Source organism: Limanda limanda, chromosome 8 (genome assembly GCF_963576545.1).
Source record: "Limanda limanda chromosome 8, fLimLim1.1, whole genome shotgun sequence".
NCBI classification, from domain to species: domain Eukaryota; kingdom Metazoa; phylum Chordata; class Actinopteri; order Pleuronectiformes; family Pleuronectidae; genus Limanda; species Limanda limanda.
In genome coordinates, this window is record NC_083643.1 from 5,940,791 (window position 1) to 5,959,564 (window position 18,774).

Consider the following 18,774-nt stretch of genomic DNA (forward strand, 5'->3'; position numbering starts at 1 on the left):
TTCGACTCACAAGAGGCTACACAGCTCAACTCTGCTGCACGCCATTGTTGAGCTATTTGCATGGGCCAGTATGATAACGGCCACCTCCCTGTGCTTGTGCCTGTAGCTGGCTCCGTTCTCTCATGTGGACAGAGGCTTCTCTCACTTCACCCTGACACACATACACACATTTGTTTATGACCTTTAACTGATAAGTGCACATGTGTCTCTGGGTTTTTAATTTGAGCGTTTCCTCTGTTATCTCATTCAGATAAACACTTAAGCCCTTTTTCCCACTGGTCAAAAAACAAACATCCACGAACCCCTGAGAGAACGGCAACACTCCTACTGGCAATGGGAAAAGAGTCGATCCCAGTTTGATCACGACCAGTGTTGAGATTCTCTTCAGAACAGTGTTGGGGATGCTTCACCCTTTTTAACAAGGCAGCACAGTCCTCGAACAGACAGCCATTCTTAACCAGTCACCAGTTTTAATATCGTCTCTGATCAGTGTGCTGCTCCCACTGTCTTTGAAATGCTGGGCCGGTCACATGATTTGTGGTGAAAGGCCGGGTCAGAGGTCACAGAGATGGATGTGGGCTTAAGATTACAGCCTGAGGGGGGGGGGGGGGGGTAGGGTCAGCACGGCCGGGGCTGCCTTTCAAGTGAGCAGAGTGGCAAGCGCAAATCTAAACGCTAAACTTTAAAACATTTTATTGAAGGTCCATGTTATTATCCAGTTGTCAGAAACAGAAGGAAACCATGTCTGTGGAAAAATGGAGTCAGAGGTGTTATGGTGGGCTCACAGGCCATGTTATGATGTTGAACACCTGGTAGAGATAAACACTGTGGGAACAAGAGAAAGAAAACATGGAGTAGTGAAGTGCAGTTAACACAGAGTGTCTATAACAGGATGTGTAACTTTTTTAGACGGCATCTTCTGTGAAAATAAGTGTAGATTATGCTGAAAGTTACAGGTAAAAATTCAGAAAATGGGTTAAACATCAATATATGTCTGACATGTTGGGAGAGGGAAGTAACAGCATGTTTGAAGTTGTAGTTGAAGTGAAAATCAGCAATCAAATGAGTTTATGGGTAATTTCAAGTCAAACTTTGTTGTGTTTGATTTGAAATTACCCATAAACTCATTCTATTGAGGGTTAAAAAAACATTGTGAATATGGACAAACCTCAACATGCATTTGTGGCAAACGACAGTCAACAAAGTCCGTCTGAATTATTCCCGATTGGCCCCATTGTGTCTCCTGTTGCATCTCATCTGGGTTTTATGTTCTTCTTTTATGGTTTAATCTGGTTTAGCAAACAGTGTTGAGGTGCTTGGCAACCACCTTCAAACAGTAACAGTAGTAACACATTATCGTATACCAGGCGCCTGTAAAGCAAGAGAAAAAAGACAATAGAGGTGTAAACTCACTGATTTTCAAAATGAGATATTCACGACCCATCACTACCGAAGAGCAGTTAATGCTTTTCACACTGCCGACAGTTGATCTGCCCTAAGTGTTTACATAAACTATATACTACCAAATGGTTCTGTGGTTATTTAGTTTGGACATCAGGTAGAAACACTCAAATCCCCCCGTGAGGACATGTTGACTTGTTGAGGACTGAGTCTAGAACCAACCTAGCTGCGGCCCCCTGAGCGTGACACCATTCAGGGACGCCGCTCTGCACAGGACGTCCACGGCGCTGCCAAGTTGGCTCTGCTGAGAAATGCTGAGGTAGTGATACCATAGCAGAGCACTGTTCACTGAGGGTGGCTTCATCTGGCATTGTTTGTGTCATTGAGACAACAGAGGAGAGAGCCACAGAAAAAAAAGGTTTGCAGGACGTATGCCAGGGAGGCAATGGTAAATGCAGATGGTCTGGTCCATTAGCGAGAGGGAGCTCAGAGGGAGGGAGGGAGGGAGGGAGGGAGGGAGGGAGGGAGGCCACATATTTTGCAGCCATTCAGCGAGAGCCAGACACAGAACCAGAGCCTCCAGCTGTGGTTCCTGCAGCCACAGCCGCCACTGTACCAGTAGCTGTGATGTCATCTCAGAGCAATTCCTTCCCCTCTTCTCTTCCAAACCCTGCTGTCTGCCGGGAGACCCCAGCCCCACCCCCCCCCCCATGCCTATATACTACCATTTATACAAACCCTGTCTTAATAAACAACTTGGAAATGGACTTGATACCTCACTATATCACATTACTCCCTGGCACAATGTATACAAAGCCTGTTTTGTATTGTAAGAATACTGCTCAGTCAATGGGGCGGTTTCTTTTTTTTTTGGGGGGGGGCCTGCAGCTGAATAGAACTTGGTAAGGGAGCAGTGGGAGAGCTGACAAAAGCAGACCCCCCCCCCCACACCACACTCTTTAAACGTGTAAGGTTTAAACGTGTAAGGTGACAGGGAGAGTTGTTTGTGTAACATCGTGTGTGTGTGTGCGTTTGTGTCTCCGTGGCTACGGGACGAAGATGAAGGGCATGACTGGAATACATTGAAGAGTCAGAGGTGTCATTAAGTAAGCGGTGGAATGACTGCGTGGGTTGCCGTGAGTGCGTTTTTCTCTTCTCCGTCCTTAAATCAAGGGCTTGAGAGCTCTTTTCTGTTTTGTTGGCTCAAGGTTTCCATATTCAAAACAAAAATATTTATGCCGTTTTAATGGGATTTTGAGGCGGATGGCCGGAGTGATACATTCTGCTCTATATTTTGCTGTTTCGATCCCTGCCACAGTCTCTCAATCCTTCTCTCCTCTACCTCCGCCTCTGTCCAAACTCAGACAGGCCACCACCACTCGGGTCGAGATTTAAACAACCATACAATTAACAAAACCCTGGAATCTGACTTCCATTCGGGCGGGCGTCCAGACAAGCCGCAGTTTCTTCGGTAGACAAATCAGATTTCGCTATTTTCTTGCCACCGGGGGCCCCATTCTGTTTCCAGTGAGAAAATCTGACAGTGAGTCAGCTGGGGCTGCCATAGAAAGCATTCACACTGAAGCCCAGAACCATAAAGGCATAACCAGTCGTGGGCAGATATGTCAAAAGACTCCTCTTAGAATGCAGGTCAGAGACGAGGCTGACCTCAGGGGTTGAGGAAGGATAAGGGAAAAATGCTGGGGAGAGAGAGGAGGAGGGGAGGGAGCCCATATACACACACAGGATATAAGGGGAGGGGGTTGCGGTGGCCAGACAGGCCATAGGGGCAAAGCCTGCTCCCCTGATGGGTGTCTTTCAGTAACACATTATTTTGTAATGCGTCTCTCCCTGTTGCTTTGTGTCTCCGGTTCTCTAAGAGCCTGTCAAGTCAAATATCAGGGCGCAGGATGACTGAGCTGCGAATGCATGAATGCTGTAGGACCTCTGATGGCATCACTCATGACATTCAGTTCACAATCATCAATTTATAATGATGTGAAAGGCAGGGGGAGGTTTTCTATGGATATTCTGAGTCTGGGATCCCTAATGACAGCTATTTCTGCAAGTGGTGTCAATCCAAGGACACGGAACTTCAGAGTTGATGACAGAAGCTGCTTGTTATAACGCAGCACGCCTCTCTTGTTTCCTGAGAAAACAATGTCATCCAGCTGACACGTCATCTCACACTGAACTGTGGCTACTTGCATACTAGTATGTCTTAGTTTTAAAACTAAAACCATCTGTGTGTTTAGCTCCATATCCGTTATAATCCCCGTCCAGGCTAACACACCTAAACCAGTATCACATGACCATTCCCATACACTGATTATGTGTGTGCTGGTGTAAACTGGAGGAAGATTGCCACTATTTGGCAGAAAATGTAATGAATGAGGAACAGCAGATAACAGATATATCTTTTCCTAAGCCCTTTTTCCACTGGTCACGAAAACCCACTAACATCTGGCTTTTGTCCTGAAATGGGAATGGATACTATCGGCATTCACCCCCGGGGTCGAATGACTCTGCAGTCGACACAGGTCATTATCGCCTCCAGCTCCAATCTGCAGTGATGGAAAAGAGACATCCGGATGAACGTGCTTATTAGTCAAGAGAGTGAGAGAGCGCCTCAACGTTCGGTGCCTTTTGGGATATATGAAAATGAGGCACTTAGGAATAAAAACAGAGAGGTACGCTGCTTTACTGGCAATGGGAAAGGAATCAATCACCCTTTTTAGAAACGTTTAAATAATCAGCATATACCTGCTCTTAATGGTTTAAGAGAGGTATTGGACTGAAGACAAGTTGGAACTGTCAATAGAAGTAAGAGTTTGTAATGTTTTGCATCCAATAAGAACCAATTAGGAAGGGAACAGGAGTTTTTAAACTAAAACAGAAAACTCCACAGTGGTGGTAGGCAGGTGTAAACCTGGCAACAGAGACGCATTTGTTATACTCACTATGTTTATTCACATGTGGAGCGCTCAGCACATCATTCTTTATATTCTGAAGCACTTTGAACTTTGATCTCTCGTTTGAAAGGTGTTAAGTAAAAATATTATTATTGAGACCATTTAGTCTCTTCATCATCGGCTCAGGGAGATATGCATTATTTTAAATCTCTAAGTGTTGAGGCAAGTCCCGTCGGATCCATTTTGTTTGCTGAGGGAGAACAGATGGCCAACGTTGGCAGAGAAATGTCACACCGAATGCAAATATAGCACCTTGTTGTTTATGTGTCTGCGGCTGTTCTGACTGTTCTTGCTCTTTCCCTCTGCTTTAAAAGAATGCGTCCTCCTTGGTGGGTGATGACGATGATCTCTTGGGGGGGGGTTGTGCTCGCCGAGAAGCAGAGATCTGCAAATGGATGCACATTTGTAGGAGGAAGTCGTGTATATTAATTGCAGACATGTTACTTCTCTTGTGCTTTCTCTGCACAGTTTAAACATCTTCCTCTAATGCGGTTGTTTTGTTTTTTCTTCCTAAAGTGAAGTCACAGCAGATATTTGACCCCTAGAAGAAGCTGATGATGATTCTCGGATAAACTTTTACTCTTCTTCTGCTTTACATCTTAACAAGTTAATCACTACTGTAAAAATGCAGGATTAGATTTAGAAGTGAACAAGGCAGAATGAACACGTGCTATCTTTACAATAAGGCATGTAATGGAGATTGTCAGGTATTGTGTGGAAAGGTTGTCCTTCAGGGCATGGTGGGCCTGTCTGCCAGTGTGGGAAACGAACAATTGGTTGTTGTTCACCTTGGATGTTTTGTGTGTCTTGATAAGCACAGCTGAGAGTTGTGTGTGGAATATTTTATTTTTCCAAATATTTTCACAATGCAAGAGAACATGCAGAGCACACAGAGCACTCTACATTAAACATTACAGAAAATTACATAACAAAATTTAAAAAAAAATACACACAAAGATGAAATAAAACTAATTAAATAAATAAAGTAAATAATTCCCCCCACCCAAAGAGAAAAAAAAAGAAAAAAGTTGGTGCATAGGATGACACATCACAGAGAAATACCGCAATGACACAGTACATAATGTAATTCAGAGCTCCAAATAGTTACAGTCCTTGGTACCGTTGGTGGTGTATCCATGTATTCCAAATAAGGCTGCCAGATTTTCAAAAATAACTTATATTTCTTTCTGAGACTATATGTAATCTTTCCAAGAGGAATACTAGACACACAACCTTGACGGCTGCCGATGACTTTCCTGTTTCCTGTATCTGGCGCAACTGGACTTTCGGTCTTTCTAAGCCAGCGTGGTTAAACATGCTGCGTTACACCATCTGTCTCACCTGTCACCTAATCCACCTCCTGCCTCATCCTCTCTCTGGAGTGAGATCTCTCTTTTCAGGTGCTGAAAACTTTTCACGTGCTCAACAATTGCAGTAATCTCCTGGAAATATGTGAGGAGGGGGAGGGGGGCGACACCCACATGTGACTCAAACTACAATCAGAGCTTAATAATACAGATAATGACAGGGTCAGCCTGGGGAGGGGGGCTGGATTCCAGTTCACCCCACTAATTCTAGAGTTATTATGGAGAAGTGAAAGGGCGACAGTAAGGAGAGAGATGGGTAATCAGCACTAACTCCTCTTTTTTTTAAAACCCTCCACCACCACGACTGTTTTGAGATGTTAAAAAAAAAAAAAAAAAAGACGAGTCAAGCAGCAGCAGCCGAGGGAGAGAAGAGAGGATTCTCCTGGCAAACGGTTCTGTGTGTTTGCCACGTCGCCCCAGCTGACTCATCTCCTCTGTCCGCCTGCTGTTCCTGCTGCTGCTGCTGAGAATACATCACTATCATATTCCCTGTGACTGTTGCTGCCATTTCCTCCTTTCTGGAAAACACATGTTGGAATCTGGGCAGATTAGATTCTGTTTTGGACAAAGCTGTTGCTGCGAGACTCCCCATGAAACCCGAGGCCGCGGACATCCAGGTGTTGTAACCTGGGAATGACCGGAGACTGACCTGTCTCACGTGGTGGTCCTCGGCCTTTATTCATACATTCTAACTGACAACCAGTCGTTTATAAACTATAGGATATCCTGTTTACTGCCATGAATATTAAGGGTTTCTTTTATTTTTCTCTTCTCCTCTTCAGATCCAAAATGCTGAGAAGAGGATGAATCGTCCAGGTCATCTCAGTCACCCACGTGTCTTTGCCGCTGTCCCTCCCCGACAGCCCTCTCGTCCCTGTGGGGCACCATCTGCCTCCCCACGCTCCCCCCCTCGCCCTTGCCTGGCTCCCTCCTCCCCCCTCCCCTGCCCCCAGTAGCGACCGTCCCAGAGGGGAAAGGCGAGCCAGCCCCTGTAAGTATGCCTGGATGGAGGGCTCAGTGGCGTCTCGTCCTGCTGAACTCTCTGACCTGTGGCCTGGAGATCTGCGTGGCAGCTGGGATCACATACGTGCCGCCGCTGCTGCTGGAGGCCGGAGTGCAGGAGCGCTACATGACCATGGTTCTAGGTAAGGGCTCGGTGAAGATCCGGTTACCAGGCCTCTTTGCTACCTCCTATATGTGTGTGAATTTGTGTGTGTGTGTGTGTGTGTGTGTGTGTGTGTGTGTGTGTGTGTGTGTGTGTGTGTGTGTGTGTGTGTGTGTGTGTGTGTGTGTGTGTGTGTGTGTGTGTGTGTGTGTGTGTGTGTGTGTGTGTGTGTGTGTGTGTGTGTGTGTGTGTGTGAGTGTGTGAAAGTGGGCTCCGGGTGTTTTGAGGTTCACTTCTACCTCTTTTTCCACATTTATGCATGCTCTCATCATTTGTCCCTTGTGATTCCTCTCTGACAGGGTATTCATTTTACTTGCACACACAAACACACGCACACACACACACACACACACACACACACACACACACACACACACACACACACACACACACACACACACACACACAGGATAGACTATCTCTGTCTTGTTTACTGACCTCATGAGTGATTGTTTCTTGTCTGAGTGTTTCAAATGATAGTCCTGCAGCCCCTGAGTGCAGCATTCACCTTGTATGATGCGTTGCCATGGGGATTAGGGAGGAAGGGATAATTGATTTTTATTTCCATCAGTCTGAATGGTTTGTTTACCGGCGGTGGCTTCACTGAGACCATCGTACAAATGGAAACATTATTTCATTAGTTGCTATTGAACTAATAAGATATTATGAATCAGAACAGGCCGTACCCTCCAGGGGATGAAGGTTTTTGTAAATTGGTTTGATTCATAAAGTACGTGACCTGGTCCAGTGGTTTAAGTGCTGCTGTATGACTGTGCCTCAGGGCTTCTGTCTTCCCGACAAATCCAGGTCATAAAAACATAGTGGAGGCCGTAATGCTAATCAGGGGCCAACTCACCTGTTGTTGTGTGAGGGTGATAATTGGGCACTAATTGAAAGGCAGCAGGAGAGCAAAGTGCCTGGAGGAGAGCTGTGATCTCCCACACTCACTAACTTCAGATCAGACTTTCATTATCCTCCTTTTCTGTAGCTGCACATTTTGCTTTGCCGATCTTTTGTACAAGTCTTCATGAAATCTTGAGTAAAACCAATTAGACTGCTGGTGTCCTTTGATCAATGATGATTCAACTCATCCATCACAGCCTTCCTATGGTTTCCTACAGTACCATGGGCTATATAGTGTTTTCCATAGCGTCCATCAGTCTCGAAATGGCAGAAAAACCTCTTAACAGGATTTTACAGCCAAATAAATTCCAAAGCAGTTTTATTATAGCACCACTAGAGAGGCGTTTTAGACCTGGAGAAAACAATAACTGACACTACACTTAAGATAGGGTTACGAGTATGTGCCACAGAAAAGCATATGGGGACAATCAGTGGGGAAATACCAAACCTTGTTTTGCTGCCTGCAAGTATTTCTAAGATGTGAACAGTTCAGCTGTAGAGTAAACAGTGACTCAGCTGCAAAACAATAGTTTGAAAGAAATGCATCATGCATGCGGCTTTTGTTGGGTTGTGTCATTAGGGAAAACGGTGGAAACAGAGAAGCGACATATGCAACACATAATCTGTTCTGTATCTGTCGGAATGCTAGATCAAAGAAAGTTTTCAGCTCACCAAAAAGCTTGTTACTGAAAATGACCTGATCCCCAAATAAGAACTAAACTTAGCTGATAATATTTAATTTGTTTGGAGAGTGTCAGAAAAATGTTGAACCATATTGTCATTTTAGTGGCTCATGTTTTCGTAATAGATAATAACCAAACATAAAAAAAAACTGGTACAACAAAGTCAAAAAATAAATGTTCTCTGCAGGGTTTATTCTGTTATCTAAAAGTTTTCACATGAGTTAATAATTAATATACTTTACAACTAATTATTTTGTGTGCAGATTGTGGATAGACACACAAACACTGGAGTGTGTGCAGCCAACAACCATACACCATTGTGTCTCTCTAACATATAATTCACTTTTTCTTGTGGTTGTGTATTTGTTGCTTTAGTTGCTCTTGACTTTTCAATCTAAGTTTATCCTCTAAGAGTTTCTTTAAACTCTTCCTCATGTAAACGTTAAGACAGACAGCTCTCTCTCTTTTGTGAAAACGGTCGTTTGTCTTCCTGCTCACAAATCAGTGGCATGCGTGTACATACACACAATTAGCATCACTCAGATGATATATATTTGCAGACTGTAACCGAGTTTACTTGTAAGTGAAGTGAATAGTTGCATGGTCCTGTTGGCCCAAATGGTATTCACATGCTCTTCACTGAAAGCTCCTCTTTCAGACATTGTCTTGTGACTATACAGATGATAGATAGAATTCCACCAAACCAAAAGGCTCCGTGTGGACGACAGAAGTGACTATTCAAGTATAAATATTAAACAATATAGGCTTCTACTCTCCGGCCTCTCTTAACAGCTGCCGGTGATATGAAGAAAAATGATTTCATTGTAGCGTTCCTCCCAAACAGCCTGCACTGTGAGCCAGTCTGGAGATGGCACTCAACCTAATTCTCATCTCCCTGTATTATAATGGAGTGCCTGAATGCAATTTGAATGAAGATAGATATTGTGTCTTGGGAGGCTTAAAGCGTATTTCCCCGAGCAGTTGTGCCAGGTTCTCAGATGGCTGCTTTCTACTTTATCTAATAGTCATTTGTTGGCTGCTTCGACCTCCAGTTTTATCTTGTTTTTTTTTAAGTTTCCTCTGTGTTAGTGGAAAAGATACACACCTCTTTTTATCTTGTGTATTTTATTTAGTATATTTAGGTTTTTATTTAAGCAGCATCACACTTTGTGGAATGTGACACACACACACACACATGGTTGGTTAGTGTGAGACAGTGAGTCTTACAGCTGTAGATGGTGAGGATTGTAATGACGGACCCCCACAGCTGCAGCAGGAAGACATGTGGTGGAGGGAGATGACTGCGTTTCTGAAGTGTCTATCTTTCTCAGATATCCCAACTGTGTTTGTGCTCGTCTGTCTGCTGGGTCTGTCTCCTTCATAAAGGTTAAAGGGCATCTGAAACACAAGTGTCGCCTCCCTTTCTCTGTTTCATTATCTTGTTAAACAGTAATAAGAGCATGTGGATATTGGTCAGGTCATGTGTTTTTGGCTTAGACTGCAAGTAAAGATGGACGACACGCTTTCTTATTAGGCTAATAAAATCTTGCCAATTTACCAATCACTCACTCCCACTTTTATGGAACAAAATAACTTAAACTTACTAGAAAACCATCTTTAAGAACCATTTAATCGACGTAGACTTTGAGTTATTAGTTTGACCCATGTCCCATCTGCTAACCTGGAGGAGATGGTGTTCATAAACTGTCCCCCAGCCAGCCACCAGGGGACGTTAAAGATGTTTTGGCTTCACTTATGGGGCGCCGTCATGTCGCTCATCTTTATAATCACTCTGTGGTCTTTGCTGTGAATGTGTTGACCCCTGTTGGTGCCACAGAGCAATGTTTCTGATGAGCGGCTCCTCAGTGTTTGTTATGTTTATGAGAACGAGGACAGACGTGATTTCAGTAAATAGCCTTTTCACAAATGGCCTTTTAATGAGAAACACTGAATGAAACAAACGTGCACTTGCCACTAATGAAAACTCCACAGGGGGCCTTTTAAATGTCACACTCCTGCCCCGAGATCTAGTCATTTTAGATATTGCATGTGTGTGTGTCTGTGTGTGAACACCCATCGTGCCATGGCGTGCTCCAATTAACCAGACCTGGCCATGTGTGGAGGATGAGCTGACGGTGGCTTACATTCAGGCAGCACGCCATCTGTAGGAAGCACCACCAGCAGTCAGCGATGATGGTGCAGGGACACATGCAGTTCACCTCCTGGTAGGACGACAACAAGGAGGAGGAGACAGGAGCAGTAATATACAGGATTCAAAACCATGGGTCTTGATGACAAAGATCAGGCATGGGCACTGAGTGTGACAGTGCTTTGTAAGAAAAGGCCTTTTTGTATGTAATTTAGGGGGGTGTTATGATTATTAAATCCACCTGCTTGTCTGTAATCATTACGTTTGTGGAGCAGAACTCAGAAATCATCTGGAACTCTCTCAGGAAAGTTCGCAGTAATGTTAATCAGGCAGGGAAGTGGTTCGTTTCATTTACATGTTTTCTGTGGTTTCATGGTTCGATGAACAGACTCTCGATTCAGAACTTTTCACCAGTAAGCAACAGAAAGATGTCACGCATTGTTCTGGTGACAGCGTGTAGATATGAAGGGATTAGTTTGTTATGACTGAATTAAAGGATTACTCAATACCCAACATCTGCTCTGTAACTAAACACTTTATACAAAACAAGATCAGAGATTAGTCTCATCTAAAATCATATCAAATCATATGAAAAGCCTCGTGCCTTTCTGATTTGTGAGTGTTAGGGCTGTTCTCTATCACTGAGGGAAATATTGTAAACGTGATTGCACCAAATGCTCCTATTTCTATTTCAACATGTTTGGATTCATTCACTTCGTTCACGTCCTCTGTATCTTTGTGTTTCTCCCTTTTCATATTCTGTGCTTTCTTTAAAGTGTTGTCTTTGAATTCCTGTGGTGCAGGTATTGGTCCGGTGCTCGGCCTCCTGTTCATCCCTCTGATCGGCTCGGCCAGTGACCAGTGCAACAGCAGTTATGGCCGACGACGCCCCTTCATCTGGCTGCTGTCTCTGGGCGTCCTGGTGGCACTTCTGATCATTCCCCACGCCGACGTCCTGGCAGCCCGTCTCGCCTGGGGTGGACGCACGGTTCAGGTAGCACACGTGTTCGTTGTCTGATGAATTTCAGCGACAGAGCACACAACACAAGATAATTCATTGGGTTTTCTGTGGTTTTGCTGTTGCTGCAGGTGGGCTTCCTCATCTTCGGGGTGGGACTCCTAGACTTTTGCGGACAAGTGTGCTTCACGCCGCTGGAGGCTCTTCTGTCTGACCTGTACCGGGACGAGGAGGACTGCGGGCAGGCCTTCGCCATGTTCTCTTTCATGGTCAGCTTGGGAGGATGTGTGGGATATTTGCTGCCTTCGCTGGACTGGAGTCGAGGCTTACTCTCTGTTTACCTGGGAGGTCAGGCCGAGTGCCTGTTTTTCATCCTCATCCTTATCTTCGTCTCCAGCGTGCTCATCACCATGAAGGTGTCTGAGGAACCCTCGTTTACCAGCAGTGGCCTGGCAGGGTCTGGATCTTTATTGGAGACTGGGACTGGAGCGATAGAGGCTGGCCGCTGCGGCGTGCCACGCTCATGCTGCTACCTGCTGAAGTGCAAACTGAGGCTGCTGAAGTCTGGTCCCCTGCTGTGTCTCCTGAGAACATGCTGGTCCATGACTCCAGCCATCTACAGGAGCTACTGCCACATCCCACGGGTGATGAGGCAGCTGTGTGTGGCTCAGCTCTGCAGCTGGATGGCCGTCATGTCCTTCATGCTCTTCTACACAGACTTTGTGGGGGAAGGCCTGTACGAGGGCGTGCCCAGTGCATTACCAGGAAGCATGTCCAGGCAGCGATACGACGAAGGTCAGATTTCTTCTTTGTACAAGTTACAATTGCATGTAGCACAATGCTGCATAGCCACTGGATAGTATCTGCCTTCATTTACCGCTTCATAAAAATGTGTAACCTTCACAGAGGAGGTTATGTTTTCATGGGCATGTATTTGTCTGTTTATTGGCAGAAAAAACACAAAAGTTCTCCAATTTCCACAAAACCGGCTGGAAAACTATGGCAAAGGGTTAGAGTAAAAAGAGTAAACAGGCAGATCCACAATTCATTTTCACGATATTAACAAGATAGGACGTTAGCCTTGGAGGAGATAGACTCTCTCTCGAGTTCTTCTTTCACCTCCACTAATCATGTTGTGTTTTCATTTCATTGTAAGCAGGATTACACAAAAACAACAGATTTTAGTAAAACTTGGTGGAAGGATGGGCAAAGAAAGAACCCATTTTATTTTGGTGTGGATCCAAAGGAATCTCATCACTTTTATTATCCTGTAGGGTGTTGTTTGATATTTTCATTGATTTCCCTGGGAATAACTCGTGGATTTTGATGACCAAAATCCGGCATATTCAGAAAAGTGATAATAATGAGTGTGTGCAATTTGGTGCAGGTTGATTGAATTTAAGGGAACTGTTGGGACTCGGAGGAGAAACACGCTCTGAGTGACATTCTAGTATCGATTTTGCTTTGATTTTAATACCAAGTAGGATTTCATGAAAGCAAACTTCCATTTAAACTAGTTTCCTCACCTGTGATCATCAGGTCTTTACCTCCACCACCTCCACATCGCCGGCTCGAGGTCCGTTCAGGCTGTCTGCTCTCTCACAGCTGGGCAGGATGCACTCGCATTCCTGGAGCACAGGTGGAGACAGACAGAGCCTGTGTCCCTGCATGCCTACATGCTCTCCTGCGTCCCTCATATTGGCTCCTGTCCAGTTATAGGACACGTGCGGCCCAGAGCAGCGGTTAATATAGTGTTGTTCTACCGCCGAACAGCTAACAAACCCTTTGGGTAAATATGCTTAGGCAAATATTAAGCCTATCAAATGTTATTCAGGTGTTACCTCCTATTTGTTCACCTGAGGAATTAAACAAATACACACGCCCTTAATTCTTTTCCTGTTCTGAAAATCACAGAGTTGTCACTAATCCAGATAAACAGTAGCGGGATTAGTGACAACAATCCAGTTGTATGGGTATATTCTGAACCTTTACAAATATTTACAAATACAAATACTGTACGATTCCAACCTTTAGACACTGAAACCTGAACAAATCTGTTGTGTCAGTAATGTAAAGAGATCAAATATGCTATAGGAAGATTCTTTCTCTGGTGTAAAGACAACACATGAGCAAGTAAACAGATGTGAGGCAGGTCATCTTGCCCCATGTTGAGAGGTTGCAGGTTTTTTAAGTATATTTAGGTCTACGTGTGTTTTATTCCGTCTTTTCACTTTCACTACCTTCATCTCTCTATACTTGATTTTCTACTTCTCAGCTCAACTTCTCATTTTATCAAACCTTTTCTACCAGTATTCTCCTGTTTTCTCATCCTCTAATCCTTATTCACAACCGTTCCTTCTCACCTTTCCCCCTTTTTCTTTTGATATTTTTATCCCTCCATCCATCCTTTGAATAAAACATGGAGAAAACCTCCCTTTTTCTCCCCCTTACTTTGTTTACTTTTTACTTTTCCTCTTGTCTCTGTTCCCTGTGCTCGCTGGACCACAAGGAATGTCACACTCACAAAGAATTAATGTCAAGGAATCGGCACACAAAGAACATGTTCATTCAAGCCAGGTTAGACGGCCGAATCGCGTCATTTTGAACTCTGTCTGAGTCGTGTTTGTTTAATTTGAAACACGGCGGATGTTATTTATTCACATCCCTCAGCCTGCAGATGTTCCTCCGCAGGTAATCTGCTTTGTGTCTAGTTTCGTAGCTGCACTGGCTTTTCTACTCAGTTTTAAGCCTTTTTCGGATAATTTCTACTGGGAACTGTTCCACTGAATAGGAATGATCCGTCAGGCTCGTGTTCCAGTATCAGCCACCTTCCCATCCCGCAGAAGCAGCTCTCCTGTAACACTCTGACTCAGTCTCATGTCTCTGTGGGCTTGAATTTCGGTCCTCATTAGCCTCTCCTAGTGTTTGTAAAGTGGGTTCAGCAGAGTAATACGATCCACGCACTCCTTTCACACAAGTGATTCTCTGCTCCGCTCCTGAACTTCTGATCCGCGCTGTTCGCTGAGATCAGGCGGAGATATCAGTCTGATAATGGGCTGAAATAAACATCAGTCCAGACGTGTAGTGAGTCCGGCTTCCGTGGATTATTACTTCAACTCAGAGACTTCATTAAGGAGTAAACGTGGGGATAAACAAGAAAAATGGGAACAAAATCCTGCACTAACATACACATCTGAAATATTTCATTATTATTGAAAACTGTTGAGTTGTATGATTTTGTCGAAAGATGAAAATCTGCCTCTCAAATTCCACTCAAGTTGAAAGGTCAAGTTCAAACGCAGAAGGAAAATAAAAGGATAAAAACATTAATTATATTTCTGGAGGAGTAGAAGTTGCAAGAATTTAGTTTATACCTTTTATTATAATAAACTGTATTTATAAAGCACTTTTCAAAAGGCTTTACAAAAAGAAATCTAACCAAGAAGTAAAAAGTAAAAGAACTAGACACAACAGTACAGGACATTGAACAAAAAAACACAAATCAAACTTTCCCAAAGGGTTTTGAAAAGAGTTTGTTTTTTGAAGTCCAGTGAACAGAAAGGTGTAAATTGCGGGGGCTCCAATAACAAAAGCTTATTTTGGTGCATCAAATAATCTTAAATTAAATGTCACATAGCACTGTGTTATAGACATACATAATGCATCACTACAAAAAAATTAAAATCTGTCCCTAACTTAACTGCTAATACGTCGATTTGGGGAATGAAATACTTCAGTCAGGAACATGAAATCATCCGATGTTGTTAGATCTGTGATTCCTGCCTCAATTTCAATTTTGTCATAAGAGTTTTATAAAAACATTTTTGGAATCATTGCCAATTGTATATATATTTGTATATCAGCCAATGTATCGATATTGGACATTTTTCAATTCCTAATATGGGAATCACCTTCAAACGTCCATATCAGTGTGGTTGTACTTCCCTAGATGTGTTCATAGAAGGAAACTCAGTAGAGCACGTATATCTCACTATATTCACTAGATCTAAATCTCTGTTTGAATCTGCACGGAATGAGACTCACTCATAAATATCAGTCCCTTTAATATGCCTGATTTTTTTTTGATTTTCCCCATCAAGATCCATTAATTATTCTCTGGGAAATTAATGATTCCTTGATCTTCCCCTTGATCTGTATCCACACCACAATGTAACGTGTTCTTCTTTAGGTCATGACCCACATCTCCACAGAATTTCATAGAAATCATTTGGGTAGTTTTTGCATAATCATGCTAAAAAACTAACCAACAAACAAATTCCTGCAGGGGAAAACACAACTTCCTTAGCGGAGCCATCAAATGCAGATTGTGAGATATTTTCTGAAACACAGGACAGAGTTTCAGTCACTGTGACAGCTGTGAACTTCCTGGTTGTAATGTGTGGTTCCCTCTGCTCTCAGGTATCCGGATGGGCAGCCTGGGCCTGTTCCTGCAGTGTGCTACCTCAACCTTCTTCTCCCTGGCCATGAGTCGCTTAGTCCGGCACTTCGGCTCCCGCTGGGTGTACGTGAGCAGCATGGTGAGCTTCACGCTCTCTGCTCTGGTCATCTGCCTCTCCAAGAGCGTGGTCCTGGTCACCGTCATGGCAGCTCTCACTGGCTACGCGTACGCCACGCTGCAGACTCTGCCGTACACGCTCACCTGCCACTACCACAAGGAGAAAGCGGTAAACACAGATCCTAATGACTTCATAAACAAGGTTGCTGTGTAGACAAACTTTCATTGATAATTCTTTGCTTCTTTCGTTTTCAGATCTTTATGCCAAAAAGGAAACCCAAAAGCATACACACAAATGGTATTTCCACCAAGCGGGACTCTGTGTATTTGACTCCTGTGGAAGAGGAGGGTGGACTGAACCACAAAACGGGGGTTCCCTACGGATTCCAGGATAATTACGAGTACTACCCCACCCCCCCGAGCCAGAAAGGCTCCCCTCTCAGCTCTGGCAGCACTGAACAGGAGGAGGGGGAGCTAGAGTTCGAGAAACGAGGCGTGGGATTGGACTTTGCCATCTTGGACAGCACCTTCCTCCTCTCTCAGGTTTTCCCCACCCTCTTGCTGGGCATGATCGTTCAGTTCGCTCAGTCCGTCACTGCCTACATCGCCTGCTCCGCCATCTTCGGTGCCATCGCCATCTACCTGGCCCGTCATATCGTCTTTGACCAAAAGGACCTCAAGTGCTGAGACCCAGGGCGGAAAGACGAGGGAGTGATTGAATCATAAATAATCCTAAACAATCATTCAGGTTTCATGGGTTGAACTCAGCAGTGCACTACTGTTCCCAGAATGCCTTGCTCCACGACTGTGTGCTTGCTTTTGTGAAAGCTATAGTAAATGGGCGAGAAAGTGGCTAATAATAGAAACTATTCCTCGTTACAGCCGGGGTTCGTTAACCTGCCAGCTGAACAGTCTCCGTTCTAAAAACTAGAAATCTCCCTCAAACCCTTTCTGTTGTGACATCTCTCCTGTCCATTTTCCTCAGGTACCAGATTTACTGTAGAACTCACCAACCTCAGACACACAGCTACTAACCTGTTTATGAGTTTTATGGTTCTGTCCACAAGTTATTAAATTACAGTCTGTATTTAACACTGATTTGGTTCAATCAGGGGATTTGAGAAAATTACCCTGATGTTTGTAAAATTGGGAGAATGTTTCTTTTAATATTCAGCTGTACTTTGATGCCAGCCTCATCTTCTCTATTTCCCCTCCTCAATGTAATCTATTACGGCAACTATTTTAAAAACAAATTTACTGTGCGTCCCTATGGGAATTAAGTTATGCAACCTGTTGAGGTGACGTGAGGTTCGAGAAAGAATTTGTTTACTGCATCAAACCTCCTGATTTGGATAATCAAGAGTCGTCTCCTTCAGCCGACTGCTCCTCCTGATGCTTCTGGTCAGGACTCAGGGATGTTCTGGTTTCCCATTCGGTCATCGTGCCACTTTCCCTGCTGCCTAAACCTTCACGTGTCGTTATATTCTCTCAAATGACAATCTACCAAGTCCACATGGTCCCTGCCCAGAGATACACTTGCTTTGAACTACGTGTACACATCATGGCTGAGTCTGTTTTGTGCATCGATTGTGCACGTCCCTACACATTAACACTTCACGTCCAACAGGGCCGGTACGTGACCTCCAGTGTCCACACGCAAATCCTGTAGTTCTACAAAGTCTGAGTTCTGCTCTGTGCCCTTTAGTGGATTACTCGACAAGTATCTAACCAAATGTGTTTACGACGCATCTAGTTGTCTACGCGTACTTGTGCTTAAACAGGAAGTATATCTGCGGCCTTGCAGTGTAATGTTGTGTGTAAACAGTGAAAGATGAAGAGTGATGTCTGAGAGGAGCTCGCTCTATTCTTTAAAAGACCAAAAAACGTCCGGCAGCAAATGGAAACATTCAGTCACTGAAAACACTGTGAGGGGAGGAATTGGTGGGCTGAAGGCCAAGCTGGAGTAAGTGTGTTTGTGTGTCTGTCTTTGTGTGTGGGTGTGTGTGTGTGTAAAACATGGAGGACAAACAGTGAGACAGTAAAATTACTCATATTTAAATGCATCACAAATTTATTAAGACTGGAGCCTGTGCAGTTCTTTCCACATCGGTTAGGATCATGTGAAGCTGTGGGTTCTGATGTGTCGTGGCCTTATTGAGTTTTTCCAACCGGCCGGTTGATGCAAACACTGCGCTTGTGTTACAACTGGTGCGTGAGTTCAGTCGAACCTTTTGTACCCGGGCTGTGTTGTGAGTTCAGTTCAGCAGATTCAAACAGTCCTGAAGGATTCGCTCGGCAGGGGGCGGAGTAACAAACAGCCGAGGATTTGTTTTATCATGATGACGCCACCGCTGAGTAGAAACACTTAGAAACATAATAATGATAATTCGCCTTTCCCCATCTGAAACGCACAGGAGAAACGTTGACTCGATTTAGCTGAAGTGGAAGAAAAAAACGGTTGTTGTACAAGTGCCTGTACATTTTATCAAACATTTTTGTACATATATTTTTATTTATTATGCTTTTTCTTACAAAATAGCTCAGATATTAAACTATTGGCCTCTGTGGCATCTGTCGTAGGTGCGAGGGTGAAGGCTGTTTCTGTGAAAGAGATAAATTATTTGTATAGATGTTGGTATAGAAGCATCCTCGACTATAAT

The 18,774-nt window shown here is 44.0% G+C and overlaps 1 protein-coding gene across 1 annotated transcript; it reads left to right on the top strand.

Annotated features, from left to right (window-relative positions):
- Positions 1-6,537: 6,537 nt before the first annotated feature.
- Positions 6,538-17,664, top strand: slc45a3 (solute carrier family 45 member 3). The gene is made up of 5 exons (XM_061076482.1): positions 6,538-6,885; positions 11,444-11,634; positions 11,730-12,393; positions 16,018-16,283; positions 16,370-17,664. The coding sequence occupies exons 1-5, from the start codon at positions 6,738-6,740 to the stop codon at positions 16,799-16,801; spliced, it is 1,701 nt and encodes a 566-aa protein (XP_060932465.1). The 5' UTR covers positions 6,538-6,737; the 3' UTR covers positions 16,802-17,664.
- The last annotated feature ends 1,110 nt before the right edge of the window (positions 17,665-18,774 follow it).

Excerpts from the sequence above, each read along its gene's own strand:
- slc45a3 (XM_061076482.1), top strand. The coding sequence starts at position 6,738 with ATGCCTGGATGGAGGGCTCAGTGGCGTCTCGTCCTGCTGAACTCTCTG. Across the intron at positions 11,635-11,729 it reads GGGGTGGACGCACGGTTCAG|GTGGGCTTCCTCATCTTCGG; the intron begins GTAGCACACGTG and ends CTGTTGCTGCAG. Across the intron at positions 12,394-16,017 it reads CAGGCAGCGATACGACGAAG|GTATCCGGATGGGCAGCCTG; the intron begins GTCAGATTTCTT and ends CTCTGCTCTCAG.